General features: G+C 40.9%; 1 protein-coding gene across 4 annotated transcripts in view; it reads right to left on the bottom strand.

Annotated features, from left to right (window-relative positions):
* The window catches only part of VSIG4 (V-set and immunoglobulin domain containing 4), a 78,698-nt gene that overhangs the window by 28,239 nt on the left and 32,517 nt on the right, over positions 1-17,942 (bottom strand). For all 4 annotated transcript variants that reach the window (XM_055337408.1, XM_055337407.1, XM_055337406.1 and 1 more), the window contains exons 4-5: positions 1,761-1,823; positions 1,151-1,228 (exon numbers count right to left, since the gene is read on the bottom strand). In XM_055337408.1, the coding sequence (XP_055193383.1) occupies positions 1,151-1,228; positions 1,761-1,823 (141 nt within the window). The remainder of the gene's footprint in view (positions 1-1,150; positions 1,229-1,760; positions 1,824-17,942) is intronic.

Genomic DNA, 17,942 nt, shown 5'->3' with positions numbered 1-17,942 from the left:
AAGCTATAAACTGATAAAGATTGAAGGAAAAATTCTTTGTACATGGATCCAAGTAGTAAAAACAAACAAACGAACAAACAAATGAACAAACAAATAAAAATCACTGATGGGGGATATAGGGCACACAGCCAAGATTCTGAGAATTTTCATTCCCCCAGGTTATTTTCTCATTTTATCAAACCAACTCTCCAAAAATTATCTTCTAATCTCCCTTGTCTCATTGGATGCTGCCCTGCAAGAGGTATGGAATTATAGAAGATGGCAATATAAAGGTAGCCCACAAAACAAATTTGGGCTATGCCTAAAGATAGACAAAAAGCTGTGCAATCAGAAGGGGAGAAGTACATGGACATTAAGAAATCCACCATTATTGATACACAGAGGATGAATCCATTAGTGATAGTCATCATTATTTAGCATCAAAAAATTAAAACAGATACTGACTGTAAACATAGAGTCTCAGAGACCCCCTGCTATACCAGGCATCAACACTTTTGTTGCAGGACCACGTGTGGTCTGGAGAGTTCTAAGAAATAAGGCAGAGAAGATCAGGTGATAGTAGGTTGCTCAGTGATTAATGAAAGCATATAATTATCAACTACCATAAAAGTTTTTCATTATTTTAACAATCAGTGTTGCCCTAGATTGTGCATACAAGCTGACTATAAGTTCCAGATAAGACACAAAAAAAGCTTTTCTTTGAGGTTTGGATCTTAGAGATCATGACTTAGGAATCCTTGAAACCTTGGAGAAATAAAAAATCAGCTGCAAGGTGCTTGGTGAACCCTGGTTAAGACCTTACATAATAATGAGGCCCTGAAATTACCCTTATGTGGTCCAATGCCCATCTTCCTAGGAGAGTTGGCTGAGGTCATGGTCCCATTCCTATTATTGTTTAGAGTGTTTGGGAGGTGAGGTGTATTACTGTGGCAATAGAGAACCAGCTAAGAACACATCTAACACTTAAATCCACTCTGGCTTTGCTCATTAATTAATTTGTATCTCTCCCTCTCAATCCCATGCACTGTGCTCATCTCCAGGGCTTTTGACAATTTTGTCAAAAAGCCACAGAATAGTGTTTATTGTGCAAAGTTTCAATTGCAAAGTTCGGAGCCAAGAGGGAAGGATAGAAATCCTGGCTTTCCCTTACCTGGCTCTGCACTGGCCTCCCCAAGGTAGACATCCACTTCAGTGGTCCACTTCCAAATCAATTTCACTGTAGATGTTTCTATGAAAACAAAGTATTAGAATCCGAGTCCTCTGTTCTAGCCAAGAACTATAAGGTATAAGGTGACTGCAAAGTTTGAGTACTTTCATTGGGCATCTATGCTGAGCTTTCCAGAAATCCTGGACATCTATTTACCATTAGTACTATGAGATGAGGTATCTTGGTTTCTTACTGTTAGTGGTGGGAAGAGGCCATGGAAGAGGCAGTGCAACATATCCAAAGTCCCACAGCAAATCAGATTAAGAGCTAAATAGAAGTCAGAATTTTCTCTTTTCCAACATGAGTATTCTAACTTTCTTACTTTTGGTTCAGAAATTTTCACAAAGAAGAGTATACATATTTATTATTTCATTTTTCACAACTTTTTAATCATTGCTACCTTTCTTTTATTTCCATTCTGTTATTGCCGTATTTTCTCTGAGGAGCTCAGTGACCTCTTACTACCTATATAATGGCATAGAGTCTCCTCCTTTGCCTTCCATGGCATCATTTCAGGACTCTATTGCATCCACAGAACCACAATAAAACTCACCTTCCAAAGGAGATTGCATGGTTGTTGGTGCTTCAGTCTTAGTCTTGAGTGGCTTTGAGGAGTCTGCAAAGAAAAGCGAGGTTAGTCAAGGGCTGTGGCAGCCTTGAGTGAACAGTTGAATGCCCTGCAGAAGTTAGCAAGTAAGAAAGCCAACTAAAAAGAAGTAAGTTAAGGCCAGTCAAGTCCACACCTGGACCTCTCTCAACACTTTTCTCATGATGCCGAAAAGTTAGGCATCCTTCACTTCATTATAAAGTAGGATTCTTAAACCAGAGTTCATAGACTCCCAAGGAATGTGTAACTAGAGTCCAGAGGGTCTTTCAATATGGACTAGAAAGACGTATTTTGTTTTTACTAACTTTTGAAATTTAGCTATTAATTTTCTTGAGAGAGACTTAGAAAATACTACAAAGATGGTGGCTGTGGGTAATGTCAATGGAAATGGTAGAGTTATGACATCTGGATATTTGTTTCCTCACAAAAGCAATACAATAACTGGCAAAATTTTTCAAATCAACTTTTTCCCCCAAATTAAAACAATAGCCAAGGGTTTGCATCAATTCATGGAACATTTTTAGAAGAAAAATACCTTAATGTTAATAATGGCAATTTTGTGCCATTTTAACTTTCCCTAACCCCATTACTCCTCCCCAGGCCAATAGTAGCCTTGAATGAGTAGAGCAGTTTAATTCCCAAACAACTCTCATTATTTGACCTGTGCAGTGATTTTCTGACTCAAAAGACTTGTCTTTACTGGTTACTCGGTGCTAAGACTCTCCCTTGGGGAGAGATATATGTGTCACACAGCTGTCTGAGACAATGGATTAACAGTTGAGGGAAACAAGAGACTGATCAAAAAACTTAAAAAGAAAAACTGAAGAATGAAATGTCAATGGGAGCTTTGAAAATCTTTGACACATTCCTAAGAATCTAGAAGGTCACTGCCAAGCATAGTGCTGTGTGCATGTTCAGTTAAAACATGAGAAGGTCATAGGTTTTTACCTCTGGCTAGCCTTGAGACTCTGTGTAAGTAGGGAGTGAAAGTTATGACACAGTTATAAACTGCCTGTGTAAGTACTAAAGACATATTTCAACAGGCAACAGAGGAAAGACTGGGAAATTTATTGGTTTCAGGTATTTAAGGAAATCTCTATTCAATCATTAGCTGACCACCAAGCTAATATAGTAGACACTTCAGTGGCCATCTACGACAAAGAATATAAAAAACTATACTGGATTAATTCAGAAAAGTCACTAAACAAATAAACAGAAACTAGCACACAAGCAATGCCAACAATAAGCCCTGGAGAAAGAGTGAGAATCAGACTTCCAGAATTGTCACATTATATTATTTAAAAAACTCTAGTTTTCAATAAAAATGTGAGATATTCAAGAAAACTAGAAATCTCATAAACAGGTAAGAAAATCAATAAATAGAAACTGTTTCTGAGGAAGCACAGGTATTAGACTTACTAAACAAAGATTTCATTTATTTATTTATTAGATTTTATTTATTCATGAGACACATACAGAAAGAGAGTCCAAGACACAGGCAGAGGGAAAAGCAGGCTCCCTGTGGGGACCCCAATGTGGGACTCGATCCTGGATCCCAGAGTCATGACCTGAGCCAAAGGCAGATGCTCAACTGCTGAGCCACCCTGACATCCCACTAAACAAATATTTTAAATAAATTATTTTAAGTATGTTCAAAAGCCTAAAGGAAACCATGTTTGAAGAACTGAAGAAATGAAGCTGATTCAAACCAAATAGAGAATGTTGATAAAGAGACACAAATTATAAAAATGGAAACCATCTACAAATACTGGAGTTGAAAGGGAAAATCACCAAAAGAAAAAAATCACTAGGGAGAAAAATTTACTAGAGCTGATTAAAGTGGCAAAAGAAAGACTCAGTAAATTTGAAAAGATGACAGTTGAAATTAGCCACTAAAGCATAAAAGAAAAAGAATGAGGAAAAATGAGCAGCACCTCACAGACCTGTGGGACACCATCAAGTGTACCAATTTACACATAATAAAAGTCTTAGAAATAGAGGATGCAAAAAAGACAAAATATTATTTTTAAATAACATAAAAAACTCCAATTTGATGAAAGCTTTATTCTGGAAATATGAGAAGTTCAAGGAACTCCAAGTAGGAAAATAAGGGGAAAAAATTATACCAAGACACATAATTAAAAGCAAAAGCCATGAAACAATATTGAAAGCAGCAAGGGAGAAGCAAGTCATCATGTATAAGAGATTCTTAATAAGATTTATGACTGATTTCTCACTCTGGAAAACAGTATGGGGATTTCTCAAAAAGTTAAAGAGAGAATTTCCTTTGACCCAGCAATTAAACTACGAGGTAATTATCTAAAAGCCAAAAAAATAATAATGATTTGAAAAAGTACATGCACTCCAATGTTTATAGCAGCACTACCTGGTTAAAGAAGATACGGTGTACAACACAAGGTTGTGCCTGTGGGGAAGGAGGGCAAAGGCCCAGGAGCAGACAACGTGGTCTGATGATCCCCTGGGTTGCACGGGGAGAAAGAGTTCCCCTTCCTGGAGTGCATTTGGGAGAGGTGACACTGACTCTCAGGGGACAAAAGAGAAGGTGGGTGCTATTGAGCAGCCCCATTAATTAGCATAGTAGCAGAGGCAGTTGCTGAAGGCTGCTAACCTGGAAGCGAACTTTAGGTTATGCTTTACCATAAACTCCTAGCCCCACATGGTCATGTGACTGCATTTCTAGCACAAAATAGCACCAGCCAAAGCATGGTGACACCTTCCCCCAGAGGATCAGTGCAGGTCTGTACTGTGCCAGGTCCCCAAAACTTGGAGCTTTGAAACCCAGCCACATGCCTGAAATAAAACACAGGAATACAGTGCTGCCAGGTAACAGATGGCTCAGACATAGACGGAGTGAAGTCACAAGAGGGGACACAAGAAGGAAGATTGTTCACTCTTCTCTGAGAGCTTCCTGAACAGAAACAGATGTGAACTCCCCTCTCTGTGGATGAGAGAGTGAGGAGACACCATTTTTTCCGTGCCCATTAGAAAGACTTCAGTGAGCAACATGGTGATCCCAGTGGAGGTTGGAACAGCTTACACTGAGCACTGCCCTACTGCACCCTGCAGGTGCATCTATACAAGGACATATAGGCCGAGAACCAGCGCAGCAGTTCCCTTCTCTAGAAGACCAGCAGCAAGTGCTACTGATCATAGAGTGCTACTCTAGTGCTCCCCTAGAGTTCAGTTCTAGGGGAAATACGATCTAGCCTTTCCTAATAAGCACAACAAAACATAACTAGATAAAAGTTGCCACACACCGGACCATGTCCAAACACTCCACACTGCAAGCAAGAAGAAACTTCAAGAAAACTGATCAGAAAGAAAGAGTAGCCAACAGAAGAGTGGAGCACACACAGAATCTAAAAATAAAAAACCTTCCTAAAGCACCATGCTCTGAACAGTATATGACCACGTCTTAATATAATCATTATTTTCAAGAGCAGGAAACATAACAGCTTTTCCTAACACACAGTAAACAGAGGTTTAAACAAAATGCCAAGATGGAGGAACTCATTCCAAAAAAATAATAATAATAACTGGAAGAGATAGCTGCCAGGGATCTAATCAAAATAAATGTAAGTTGAGGTGTGGGTAAAGTTAAGATAGTGGAGGAATAGTCCTAAAATTCTCTAGTCCCTGGAATTCAGCTAGATAGTTATAAAATCATTCTGAACACCTGAGAAATCTATCAGAGATCTGAGATAAGAAATGTTGCAATTCTTCCAAAAGAAAAGTGACCACTTTTTGGAAGGTAGGGGGTGCAGAGATTTGAATCCAGGGTAATATATCTGAGGATATGATGGAGGGAAGGAAGCTGGCTTAAGGAGGCTACTTCAAAGTATTATTAGCAGTGGAACACAAAATCAGAACTTTTAGAATTCTAATACAGTGGGGGATGTCCCTGGCTTAAAGCTGCTTAGGTGGGGAAGCAGGATGGAATCCCAGGTGGGAAAGCACTGTCTCAGGATTGCCAGGATTATAATAAGAACAGGGGTGTCTGAGTACAGCAAAGTTCCCAGGTTTAAGAGTGGGGAAGCCAGCTACAAACATGTCGATGTGCTGGCTTTCTGTGCTGTGTTGCCATAAACTGCAAACTGTTGCACAGTAAATCCACTACTCTCCTGGCAGGGGTCCAGCAAAAGGCAGAGATGTGGAAAGATCCCCTTCTCTCCACCAGGAGGAACAGCATGAGTCCACACTGCAGGAGTCTATAAAATTCAGAGTCTTGAAACTGAGTCATGTGCTTCAGATAAAAACACTCAGTCACAGGCTGGGTGAATACAGAATTCAGACAGAAGCCAGAGAGACAGGGGTGATAGACTGTTTCTCTGTTAGGGCTTACTGAATATCAGGGTCCATGAATTTTCAGCTTCTGGGTTAGAGAGTGGGGTACCATCATTTTCATCCCTCCTATCTGTGATGAAAGCATTCAGGGAGCAAAACAGTACCACATAGTGGAAATTGGAACTACTGACTCTGAGCAAAACCTCCTGGGAATGAAGGAATGTTTCCAAAACAACTGCAAAGGCACCTGAGGATCAGCTCAACAGGTGCCTCCCACAGAAGACCAGCAGGAACAACTGGCTAGCAACAAGCTTATGAATCATGGACAACTGCAAAACTTCAGCTCTTTTTTTTTTTTTTAATTTTTATTTTATTATTTATGATAGTCACAGAGAGAGAGAGGCAGAGACACAGGCAGAGGGAGAAGCAGGCTCCATGCACCGGGAGCCTGATGTGGGATTCGATCCCGGGTCTCCAGGATCGCGCCCTGGGCCAAAGGCAGGCGCCAAACCGCTGCGCCACCCAGGGATCCAAAACTTCAGCTCTTGATGAAAACAGAATATAGCATTCATGAGTTACTTAAAACTGTTTAGTCTTTCAGTGTTATTTTCAGCTATTTTCTTATTCTTTTTATTTTTTATTCTTTTAAAATTATATATGTTTTATATATATTAATTTTGTTTCCTTTCTTTGATTTTATTTTATTTTTGTGTATATATGTTTTTATTCCTTTCCTACATTGGGACCTAGTTTCTCTTAACAAGCAGACCAAAACACACCCAGGATCTAGTTTTTTGTTTTCTTCTGTTTTGTTTCTGGTTTGATTTTTTAAAATTTTGTTTTGTTTTGTTTTGTTTTCTGTTTTTTTTCCTATTGTTCTTATTGCTGTCTTTTCTCCCTTTTCTTCTATTCTTTTCTGGACAAAATGATGAGATGAAGAAATTCATACCAAAAGAAAGAACAGAAGGCAGTACTCACTGCCAGGAACTTAATCCATATGGATATGAGCAAGATATCTGAACTAGAATTTATTTATGTTTTTAAACATTTTATTTATTCATGAGAGAAAGAGAGAGAGGGGCAGAGACACAGGCAGAGGGAAAAGCAGGCTCCCTGCAAGGAGCCCAGTGCGGGACTCAATCCTGGACTCTGGGATCACGCCCTGAGCAGAAGGCAGAGGCTCAACCGCTGAGCTACCCAGGCATCCCTGAACTAGAATTTAAAACAGTGATTATAGGGATGCCTGGGTGGCTCACTCAGTGGTTAAGTGTCTGCCTTTGGCTCAGGGCTTGATCCTGGAGTCCGGGGGGGGGGGGTCAAGTCCCACATTGGGCTCCTTGCATGGAGCCTGCTTCTCCATCTGCCTGTGTTTCTGCCTCTCTCTACCCTCTCTCTCTCTCTGTACAGTCGCTCATGAATAAATAAATAAAATCTTAAAAAATAAAACAATGATTATAAATATAATAGCCGAGCTTGAAAAAAAACATAGAAGACACTAAAGAATCCCTAACGGAAGAAATAAAAGAATTAAAACCTAGTCAAGCTGAAATTAAAAATGCTATTACTGAAATGAAGTCACAAATGGAGGCTCTAACAGCAAGGATAAACCAGGCAGGAGAGTCAGTATTATAGAAGATAGAATGATGGAAAATAATGAACCTGGAAAGAAGAGAGAAAGACAAGTACTGGATCATGAAGGGAGACTTAGAGAACTCAGTGATTCCATAAAGTGAAATAGGGATAATAGAAGATGAAGAGACAGAGAGAGGGACAGAAGGCTTATTTAAACAAATTATAGCTGGGAATTTACCTAATCTGGGCAAGGAAACAAGCATTCAAGTCCCAAAGGCAAAGAGAATCTACCCAATATTAGTAAAAATAGGCTAACACCTTGACATATGATAATGAAGCTTGGAAATTTCAAAGATAAAGATCAAATCCTGAAAGCAGCTTGGAACAAGAGGTCTTTAATCTACAAGGGCAGAAACACAACGGTGGCAGCAGACCTGTCCACAGAGATGTGGCAGGCCAGAAAGAGCCAGCATGATAAATTCAAGGGACTAAATGGAAAAAAATATGTAACCAAGAATACTTTATCCAGAAAGGCTGTCATTCAGAATAGAAAGAGAGATAAAAAGTTTCCAGGACAAAGAGGAAACTAAAGAAATTCTGAACACTAGAGGGGCGGGGCAAGATGGCGGAAGAGTAGGGTCCCCAAGTCACCTGTCCCCACCAAATTACCTAGATAACCTTCAAATCATCCTGAAAATCTAAGAATTCAGCCTGAGACTTAAAGAGAGAACAGCTAGAATGCTACAGTGAGAAAAGTTCACGCTATCAAGGTAGGAAGACGGGGGGGGGGGGGGGGGAAGAAACAAAAGGCATCCAAGCGGGAGGGGCCCCACGAGGAGCCGGGCTAAGGCCAGGGAGAGTGCCCCCAGGACAGGAGAGCCCCGTCCCGGAGAAGCAGGAGCTTCACCAATCTTCCTGGACAGAAAGGCGCTCGCAGAGAGTTAGAGCAGGATCCCAGGAGGGGCGGGGATGCCCTCAGGCTCCCAGGGACACTAACAGAGCACCTGCGCCCCAAGGAGAGTGTGCCACACCCTGCGGCCCAGCTCCCTAAAGGGCTGCAGCCTGCACACGGCTAGAACCGGGAGCAGCTCTGAGGGGCTCGGGCAGAGTCTTCCCGCGAAGGGGGCTGCGCGGCCCCGGGAGCAGCTCGGAGGTGGCTTGGTGGAGGCTCCGCGAGAGGGGGCTGTGCTGCCAGGAGCGCAATTCCAGCAGCACAGGCCTGGAAGCACAGGACACCGGGGACACAGCCCAAGATCCGGCGCTCCCCTGGGACAGGCAGAAGCCAGGAGGGCACAGGACAGCAACGACACTCCTGCCTCAAGCTGAGCAGATCAGTGGCCCCACCCCCGGAGCATCTAGGCCCCTGCAGACTGAGAGCTCCATAGTTACTGCAGGAGCTGAATCTAGGGCTGGAGAGCTGACCTCTGCTACTGTTGTTGTTCCTCTGGGGCCTCACAGGATAAACTACCCCCACTGAGCCTCACTGTGGCCTCACAGGATAAACAGCTTAAACATCTTTCACTGAGCCCTGCACCAGGCAAAGGGCTGAGGAGCTCCCCCAAGTGCTAACACCTGAAAATCAGCACAGCAGGCGCCTCCCCCAGAAGACCAGCTAGACAGACAGGGGAAAAACAAATTATTGACCAAGCAGCACTGGAAAGTTCCAGGGGAAGTCGAGAGATTTACAGTATACAGAATCAGAGGATACTCCCCCCCTTTTTTTTTGTTTTTGTTTTTTGATTTCTGTTTGCTCCCCGCCCTTTTTTCCTTTTTTTTCTTCTTTTTCTTTTTTGTCTTCCTATTCTTCTTTTTTCTTTTTTTCTTTTTTATCTTTCCTACTTTCTCTTCTCTCTTTTATTCCTTTTCCCAATACAACTTGTTTTTCGCCACTATGCATTGACCAAAATGACTAGAAGGAAAACCTCACCTCAAAAGAAAGAATCAGAAACAGTGCTCTATCCCACAGAGTTAAAAATTTGGAATACAACTCAATGTCAGAAAGCCAATTCAGAAGCACTATTATAAAGCTACTGGTGGCTCTAGAAAAAAAGCATTAAGGACTCAAGAGACTTCATGACTGTATAATTTAGATCTAATCAGTCCAAAATTAAAAATCAATTAAATGAGATGGAACCCAAACTGGAGGTCCTAATGACGAGGGTTAACGAGGTGGAAGAACGAGGGAGTAACATAGAAGACAAGTAGATGGCAAAGAGGGAAACTGAGGAAAAAAAAGACAAACAATTAGAAGATCATGAGGGTAGATTAAGGGAAATAAGAGACAGCAGGAGGAAGAAAAATCTACGTTTAATCGGGGTTCCCGAGGGCGCCCAACAGGACAGAGGTCCAGAATATGAATTTGAACAAATCATAGCTGAAAACTTTCCTACTCTGAGAAGGGAAACATGCATTCAGATCCAGGAAATAGATTCCCCCCCAAAAATCAATAAAAACCGTTCAACACCTCGAAATTTAATGGCGAAGCTTGCAAATTCCAAAGATAAAGAGAAGATCCTTAAAGCAGCAAGAAACAAGAGATTGCCAACTTATATGAGCAGATATATAAGATTAACAGCAGACTTCTCCACAGAGACCTGGCAGGCCAGAAAGGGCTGGCAGGATATATTCAGGGTCCTAAATGAGAAAAACATGCAACCAAGAATACTTTACCCAGCAAGGCTCTCATTCAGAATGGAAAGAGAGATAAAGAGCTTCCAAGACAGGCAGGAACTGAAAGAATATGTGACCTCCAAACAAGCTCTGCAAGAAATTTTAAGGGGGCTCTTAAAATTCCCCTTTAAGAAGAAGTCCAATGGAACAATCCACGAAAACAGGGACTGAATAGATATCATGATGACACTAAACTCATATCTGTCAATAGTAACTCTGAACGTGAATGGGCTTAATGACCCCATCAAAAGGCGCAGGGTTTCAGACTGGATAAAAAAGCAGGACCCATCTATTTTCTGTCTACAAGAGACTCATTTTAGACAAAAGGACACCTTCCACCTGAAAATAAAAGGTTGGAGAACCATTTACCATTCAAATGGTTCTCAAAAGAAAGCAGAGGTAGCCATCCTTATGTCAGATAAACTAAAATTTACCCCGAAGACTGTAGTGAGAGATGAAGAGGGACACTATATCATACTTAAAGGATCTATCCAACAAGAGGACCTAATAATCATCAATATATATGCCCCGAATATGGGAGCTGCCAAATATATCAATCAATTAATAACCAAAGGTAAGGCATACTTAGATAATAATACACTTATACTTGGTGACTTCAATCTAGTGCTTTCTACACTCGATAGGCCTTCTAAACACAACATCTCTAAAGAAACAAGAGATTTATTTTTATTTTTTTTAATTTTTTAAAATTTATTTATGATACTCACAGAGAGAGAGAGCCAGGCAAAGACACAGGCAGAGGGAGAAGCAGGATCCATGCACCAGGAGCCCAATGTGGGATTTGATCCTGGGTCTCCAGGATTGCGCTCCGGGCCAAAGGCAGGCACCAAACTGCTGCACCACCCAGAGATCCCAAGAAACAAGAGATTTAAATGATACACTGGACCTGATAGATTTCACAGATATCTACAGAACTTTACGTCCAAACGCAAGTGAATACACATTCTTCTCAAGTGCACATGGAACTTTCTCCAGAATAAACCACATACTGGGTCACAAGTCAGGGCTGAACAGATACCAAAAGACTGGGATCATCCCCTGCATATTCTCAGACCATAATGCCTTGAAATTAGAACTAAATCACAACAAGAAGTTTGGAAGGACTTCAAACACATGGAGGTTAAGGACCATCCTGCTAAAAGATGAAAGGGTCAACCAGGAAATTAAGGAAAATTAAAAAGATTCATGGAAACTAATGAGAATGAAGATACAACTGTTCAAAACCTTTGGGATACAGCAAAAGTAGTCCTGAGGGGGAAATACATCGCAATACAAGAATCCATCCAAAAACTGGAAAGAACTCCAATACAAAAGCTAACCTTACACCTAAAGGAGCTAGAAAAAAAAACAGCAAATAGATCCTACACACAGCAGAAGAAGAAAGTTAATAAAGATTTGAGCAGAACTCAATGAAATAGAGACCAGAAGAACTGTGAAACAGATCAACAAAACCAGGATTTGGTTCTTTGAAAGAATTAATAAGATAGATAAACCATTAGCCAGCCTTATTAAAAAGAGGAGAGAGAAGACTCAAATTAATAAAATCATGAATTAGAAAGGAGAGACCACTACCAACACCAAGGAAATACAAATGATTTTAAAAACATATTATGAACAGCTATATGCCAATAAATTAGGCAATCTAGAAGAAATGTACGCATTTCTGGAAAACCACAAACTACCAAAACTGGAATTGGAAGAAAAAGAAAAGTTGAACAGGCAAATAACCAAGGAGGAAATTGAAGCAGTCATTCAAAACCTCCCAAGACACAAAAGTCCAGGGCCAGATGGCTTCCCAGGGGAATTCTATCAAACATTTAAAGAAGAAACCATACCTACTCTACAAAAGCTGTTTGGAAAGATAGAAAGAGATGGAGTACTTCCAAATTCGTTCTATGAGGCCAGCATCACCTTAATTCCAAAACCAGACAAAGACCCCTCCAAAACGGAGAATTATAGACCAATATCGCTGATGAACATGGATGCAAAAATTCTTTTTTTTTATTATAAATTAATTTTTATTGGTGTTCAATTTACCAACATAGAGAATAACACCCAGTGCTCATCCCGTCAAGTGTCCCCCTCCGTGCCCGTCACCCATTCACCCCCACCCCCCGCCCTCCTCCCCTTCCACCACCCCTAGTTCATTTCCCAGAGTTAGAAGTCTTTATGTTCTGTGTCCCTTTCTGATATCTCCCACACATTTCTTCTCCCTTCCCTTATATTCCCCTTCACTATTATTCATATTCCCCAAATGAGTGAGAACATACACTGTTTGTCCTTCTCCGATTGACTTACTTCACTCAGCATAATACCCTCCAGTTCCATCCACGTTGAAGCAAATGGTGGGTATTTGTTGTTTCTAATGGCTGAGTAATATTCCATTGTATACATAAACCACATCTTCTTTATCCATTCATCTTTCGATGGGCACCGAGGCTCCTTCCACAGTTTGGCTATTGTGGACATGGCTGCTAGAAACATCGGGGTGCAGGTGCCCCGGCGTTTCATTGCATCTGAATCTTCGGGGTAAATCCCTAACAGTGCAATTGCTGGGTCGTAGGGCAGGTCTATTTTTAATTCTTTGAGGAACCTCCACACAGTTTTCCAGAGTGGCTGCACCAGTTCACATTCCCACCAACAGTGTAAGAGGGTTCCCTTTTCTCCACATCCTCTCCAACATTTGTTGTTTCCTGCCTTATTAATTTTCCCCATTCTCACTGGTGTGAGGTGGTATCTCATTGTGGTTTTGATTTGTATTTCCCTGATGGCAAGTGATGCAGAGCATTTTCTCATGTGCATGTTGGCCATGTCTATGTCTTCCTCTGTGAGATTTCTCTTCATGTCTTTTGCCCATTTCATGATTGGATTGTTTGTTTCTTTGGTGTTAAGTTTAATAAGTTCTTTATAGATTTTGGAAACTAGGCCTTTATCTGATATGTTATTTGCAAATATCTTCTCCCATTCTGTAGGTTGTCTTTGAGTTTTGTTGACTGTATCCTTTGCTGTGCAAAAGCTTCTTATCTTGATGAAGTCCCAATAGTTCATTTTTGCTTTTGTTTCTTTTGTTTTCGTGGATGTATCTTGCAAGAAGTTACTGTGGCCAAGTTCAAAAAGGGTGTTGCCTGTGTTCTCCTCTAGGATTTTGATGGAGTCTTGTCTCACATTTAAATCTTTCATCCATTTTGAGTTTATCTTTGTGTATGGTGCAAGAGAGTGGTCTAGTTTCATTCTTCTGCATGTGGATGACCAATTTTCCCAGCACCATTTATTGAAGAGACTGTCTTTCTTCCAGTGGATCGTCTTTCCTCCTTTGTCGAATATTAGTTGACCATAAAGTTCAGGGTCCATTTCTGGATTCTCTATTCTGTTCCATTGGTCTATGTGTCCGTTTTTGTGCCAGTACCACACTGTCTTGAGGACCACAGCTTTGTAGTACAACCTGAAATCTGGCATTGTGATGCCCCCAGATATGGTTTTCTTTTTTAAAATTCCCCTGGCTATTCGGGGTCTTTTATGATTCCACACAAATCTTAAAATAATTTGTTCTAAGTCTCTGAAAAAAGTCCATGGTATTTTGATAGGGATTGCATTGAACGTGTAAATTGCCCTGGGTAGCATTGACATTTTCACAATATTAATTCTGCCAATCCATGAGCATGGAATATTTTTCCATCTCTTTGTGTCTTCCTCAATTTCTTTCAGAAGTGTTCTATAGTTTTTAGGGTATAGATCCTTTACCTCTTTGGTTAGGTTTATTCCTAGGTATCTTATGCTTTTGGGTGCAATTGTCAATGGGATTGACTCCTTAATTTCTCTTTCTTCAGTCTCATTGTTAGTGTATAGGAATGCCATTGATTTCTGGGCATTGATTTTGTATCCTGCCACGCTACCAAATTGCTGTATGAGTTCTAGCAATCTTGGGGTGGAGGCTTTTGGGTTTTCTATGTAGAGTATCATGTCATCGGCGAAGAGGGAGAGTTTGACTTCTTCTTTGCCAATTTGAATGCCTTTAATGTCTTTTTGTTGTCTGATTGCTGAGGCTAGGACTTCCAATACTATGTTGAATAGCAGTGGTGAGAGTGGACATCCCTGTCTGGTTCCTGATCTTAGGGGAAAGGCTCCCAGTGCTTCCCCATTGAGAATGATATTTGCTGTGGGCTTTTCGTAGATGGCTTTTAAGATATCGAGGAAAGTTCCCTCTATCCCTACACTCTGAAGAGTTTTGATCAGGAATGGATGCTGTATTTTGTCAAATGCTTTCTCTGCATCTAATGAGAGGATCATATGGTTCTTGGTTTTTCTCTTGCTGATATGATGAATCACATTGATTGTTTTACGAGTGTTGAACCAGCCTTGCATCCCGGGGATAAATCCTACTTGGTCATGGTGAATAATTTTCTTAATGTGTTGTTGGATCCTATTGGCTAGTATCTTGTTGAGAATTTTTGCATCCATGTTCATCAGGGATATTGGTCTGTAATTCTCCTTTTTGGTGGGGTCTTTGTCTGGTTTTGGAATTAAGGTGATGCTGGCCTCATAGAATGAGTTTGGAAGTACTCCATCTCTTTCTATCTTTCCAAACAGCTTTAGTAGAATAGGTATGATTTCTTCTTTAAACGTTTGATAGAATTCCCCTGGGAAGCCATCTGGCCCTGGACTCTTGTGTCTTGGGAGGTTTTTGATGACTGCTTCAATTTCCTCCCTGGTTATTGGCCTGTTCAGGTTTTCTATTTCTTCCTGCTCCAGTTTTGGTAGTTTGTGGCTTTCCAGGAATGCGTCCATTTCTTCTAGATTGCCTAATTTATTGGCGTAGAGCTGTTCATAATATGTTTTTAAAATCGTTTGTATTTCCTTGGTGTTGGTAGTGATCTCTCCTTTCTCATTCATGATTTTATTAATTTGAGTCTTCTCTCTCTTCTTTTTAATAAGGTTGGCTAATGGTTTATCTATCTTATTAATTCTTTCAAAGAACCAACTCCTGGTTCTATTGATCTGTTCCACAGTTCTTCTGGTCTCAATTTCGTTGAGTTCTGCTCGAATTTTAATTAACTCTCTTCTTCTGCTGGGCGTCGGGTCGATTTGCTGCTTCTTCTCTAGCTCCTTTATGTGTAAGGTTAGCTTTTGTATTTGAGTTCTTTCCAGTTTTTGAATGGATGCTTGTATTGCGATGTATTTCCCCCTCAGGACTGCTTTTGCTGCATCCCAAAGATTTTGAACAGTTGTATCTTCATTCTCATTAGTTTCCATGAATCTTTTTAATTCTTCCTTAATTTCCTGGTTGACCCTTTTATCTTTTAGCAGGATGGTCCTTAACCTCCACGTGTTTGAGGTCCTTCCAAACTTCTTCTTGTGATTGAGTTCTAATTTCAAGGCGTTATGGTCTGAGAATATGCAGGGGACGATCCCAATCTTTTGGTATCGGTTCAGACCCGATTTGTGACCCAGTATGTGGTCTATTCTGGAAAAAGTTCCATGTGCACTTGAGAAGAATGTGTATTCAGTTGAGTTTGGATGTAAAGTTCTGTAGATATCTGTGAAATCTATCTGGTCCAGTGTATCATTTAAAGCTCTCGTTTCTTTGGAGATGTTGTGTTTAGAAGACCTATCAAGGGTAGAGAGAGCTAGATTGAAGTCACCAAGTATAAGTGTATTATTATCTAAGTATTTCTTTACTTTGGTTAATAATTCGTTTAAGTATTTGGCAGCTCCCACATTCGGGGCATATATATTGAGGATTGTTAAGTCCTCTTGTTGGATAGATCCTTTAAGTATGATATAGTGTCCCTCTTCGTCTCTCACTACTGTCTTCGGAGTGAATTTTAGTTTATCTGATATAAGGATGGCTACCCCTGCTTTCTTTTGAGAACCATTTGAATGGTAAATGGTTCTCCAACCTTTTATTTTCAGGTTGTAGGTGTCCTTCTGTCTAAAATGAGTCTCTTGTAGACAGCAAATAGATGGGTCCTGCTTTTTTATCCAGTCTGAAACCCTGCGCCTTTTGATGGGGTCATTAAGCCCGTTCACGTTCAGAGTTACTATTGACAGATATGAGTTTAGTGTCATCATGATATCTATTTAGTCCTTGTTTTTGTGGATTGTTCCACTGAACTTCTTCTTAAAGGGGAATTTTAAGAGTCCCCCTTAAAATTTCTTGCAGAGCTGGTTTGGAGGTCACATATTCTTTCAGTTCCTGCCTGTCTTGGAAGCTCTTTATCTCTCCTTCCATTTTGAATGAGAGCCTTGCTGGATAAAGTATTCTTGGTTGCATGTTCTTCTCATTTAGGACCCTGAATATATCCTGCCAGCCCTTTCTGGCCTGCCACGTCTCTGTGGAGAGGTCTGCTGTTACCCTAATATTCCTCCCCATGAAAGTCAGGGACTTCTTGTCTCTTGCTGCTTTAAGGATCTTCTCTTTATCTTTGGAATTTGCAAGCTTCACTATTAGATGTCGAGGTGTTGAACGGTTTTTATTGATTTTAGGGGGGGATCTCTCTATTTCCTGGATCTGAATGCCTGTTTCCCTTCCCAGATTGGGAAAGTTTTCAGCTAGGATTTGTTCAAATACATATTCTGGCCCTCTGTCCCTTTCGGCGCCCTCGGGAACCCCAATTAAACGTAGGTTTTTCTTCCTTAGAGTGTCATTTATTTGCCTTAATCTGTCTTCATGGTCCTTTAATTGTTTGTCTCTTTTTTCCTCAGTTTCCCTCTTTGCCATTAACTTGTCTTCTATGTCACTCACTCGTTCTTCCACCTCGTTAACCCTCGTCGTTAGGACTTCTAGTTTGGATTGCATCTCATTCAGTTGATTTTTAATTTCTGCCTGATTGGATCTAAATTCTGCAGTCATGAAGTCTCGTGAGTCCTTAATGCTTTTTTCTAGAGCCACCAGTAGCTGTATAATAGTGCTTCTGAATTGGCTTTCTGACATTGAATTGTAATCCAGATTTTGTAGCTCTGTGGGAGAGAGGGCTGTTTCTGATTCTTTCTTTTGAGGTGAGGTTTTCCTTCTAGTCATTTTGCTCAGTGCGGAGTGGCCAAAAACAAGTTGTATTGGGAAAAGGAGAGAAAGAGAGAGAAGGAAAGAAAAGAGAAAAAGAAAAAAGAAAAAGAAAAGAAAAAGGAAAGAAGAGAAGAAAAAGGGAAAGAAAAAGAAAGAAAGGTGAAAAAAAAGGGGGTGGGGGAAGCAATCAGAAATCAAAAAGAAAAGAAAAAAGAAAAGAAAAAAAAAACACGGGGGAGTATTTCTGTAGACTTTAAGTCCCTTGACTTCCCCTGGAACTGGTCCGTCCAGCTGGTCTTCTGGGGGAGGGGCCTGCTGCGCTGATTTTCAGGTGTTAGCACTTGGGGGAGCTGCTCTGCCCCTGCCTGCTGCAGGGCTCAGCGGGGGTTGTTTACCCTGTGAGGTCTCAGGAGGAACAGTTGCAGTTGCTATGGCAACTCTGGAAGCCTGGATTCAGCCTCCGCAGGAACTACGGGGCTCGGGGCTCTCGGCTTTCCATCTGCAGGGCCTGGAGGCTCCGGGGCGGGGCCGCTGATCTGCTCAGTTCGGGGCAGGAG

The sequence above is a fragment of the Nyctereutes procyonoides genome, unplaced genomic scaffold (assembly GCF_905146905.1).
Source record: "Nyctereutes procyonoides isolate TBG_1078 unplaced genomic scaffold, NYPRO_anot_genome, whole genome shotgun sequence".
In the NCBI taxonomy this organism is placed as follows: domain Eukaryota; kingdom Metazoa; phylum Chordata; class Mammalia; order Carnivora; family Canidae; genus Nyctereutes; species Nyctereutes procyonoides.
Note: the sequence above shows the minus strand (reverse complement) of the source record. Positions and strands in the feature narration are given on the sequence as shown.